This window comes from Vulpes vulpes, chromosome 12, assembly GCF_048418805.1.
Source record: "Vulpes vulpes isolate BD-2025 chromosome 12, VulVul3, whole genome shotgun sequence".
NCBI lineage: Eukaryota > Metazoa > Chordata > Mammalia > Carnivora > Canidae > Vulpes > Vulpes vulpes.
The window spans coordinates 143,392,594-143,394,268 of NC_132791.1; the positions used below are offsets into that span (position 1 = coordinate 143,392,594).

The following is a 1,675-nucleotide window of genomic DNA, read 5'->3' on the forward strand; positions in this document are numbered from 1 at the left end:
TGTATTATCAGCACAATTCCACTTGTGAAATTTCAATTTTGTAGCAATCCCTAATAGGGTCATTGAGAAGTCCTTTGAAAATGACCCAAGGAAACTGTCTAAATGACTCTGTTCCTACTGAGATGAGGATATCATAACATTGCCTGTATCTGTTATCCTCTGCTCTGTAACAAATTACCCCCGAAATTAGTGGTTCAAAACAATAACTAACAGTTACCATCTCATACAGTATTTGTGGGTCAGGGATTCAGGAGAGGCTTAGCTGGGTGGTTCCGGCTTGGGGTCCCTCAAGAGGCTGCAGTCAGGGTGTTAGCCAGGGCTCCATCATCTGAAGGCTCTACTGGGGCTGGAGGAGCCACTTCCAAGGTGGCTTGTGCACGTGCCTGGCTAGTTGGTGCTGGTTATTGGTGGGATTCCTCAGTTTCTTTTTTGTTTTTTAGTTTTATTATTTTATTAACATAAATATGACAAGCACATAAGCTGTCTATTCATTTTCTTTGCTACACAGCCTGCCATTGGGATTGGTGACTCTGATGGCCAGCTGGGCTGCTCTTTCCACAATGGCTTTGCGGTTCTTGGAGGATACATTGTGAGCAATCTCTGCACAATAAGATTTGTTGCACATCAGCAGCACTTCAAGCTCCTTGACATTGTGGACTAGGAACTTCCGGAAGCCACTGGGCTTGTGCTTTGTTTTCTTGTTGCTCCTGTAACCAATGTTGGGAATCAAGATCTGACCCTTGAATCTTCTGCATACCCTATTGTCAATGCCTCTGGGTTTCCGCCAGTTGCGCTTAATTTTGACATATCGGTCTGACTGGTGCCGGATGAACTTCTTGGTCCTCTTTTTAACGATCTTGGGCTTCACCTGAGGTCTGAGGGCAACCATGATGCCCAGCAATCGATGGCTGCCACCTCCACAGGTGGCGCCAAGGAAGAGCGATTCCTCAGTTTCTTGCCACATGAACTCCTCCATAGAGCTGACTGCTCCAGAGAATGATCCAACGGAAACAGGGCCAAAGCCACAATGCCTTTTATGGTCTAGCCTTGGACTCACTTCTGCAATATCTTATTGGTTCCCAGGTTAGTTCTACTTGATGGGAAGAGGACTCCACCAGGATATAAAATCAGTCAGGGTACAGGGGCACTGTCTTGGAATGGCTACCACAGCATTGTACATTTGTCCCCAGTTGGGAACACTTGGTCCTCACTCACCTGGTTTGATTCAAGAATAGTGGGATCCCTGGGTGGCGCAGGGGTTTGGCGCCTGCCTTTGGCCCAGGGCGCGATCCTGGAGACCCGGGATCGAATCCCACGTCAGGCTCCTGGTGCATGGAGCCTGCTTCTCCCTCTGCCTGTGTCTCTGCCTCTCTCTCTCTCTCTCTCTGTATGACCATCATAAATAAATAATAAAAAAATTAAAAAAAAAAAAGAATAGTTAGAAACTTCTCAACTTGAATGCAGGGAAGTGGGCTGACTCTTCAAACACATGCCAGGCCAGCCATTTTATTTGTTATTTTATTTTTTAATAAAGATTTTATTCACTTATTCATGAGAAACACATACAAACACACACACAGAGAGAGAGAGAGAGAGAGAGAGAGGCAGAGACATAGGCAGAGGGAGAAGCAGGCTCCACACAGGGTGCCCGATGTGGGACTCAGTCCCAGGACTC

General features: G+C 46.5%; 1 protein-coding gene across 1 annotated transcript; it reads right to left on the reverse strand.

Annotated features, from left to right (window-relative positions):
• Positions 1-470: 470 nt before the first annotated feature.
• On the reverse strand, positions 471-925 carry LOC112924753 (large ribosomal subunit protein eL32-like). Its single transcript, XM_072732064.1, has one exon. It carries the CDS (start codon positions 887-889, stop codon positions 485-487), a length of 405 nt encoding a protein of 134 aa, XP_072588165.1. The 5' UTR covers positions 890-925; the 3' UTR covers positions 471-484.
• Between the last annotated feature and the right edge of the window lie 750 nt (positions 926-1,675).

What these genes read in the sequence shown, in the direction of transcription:
- LOC112924753 (XM_072732064.1), bottom strand. Translation starts at nt 889, where the DNA reads ATGGTTGCCCTCAGACCTCAGGTGAAGCCCAAGATCGTTAAAAAGAGG.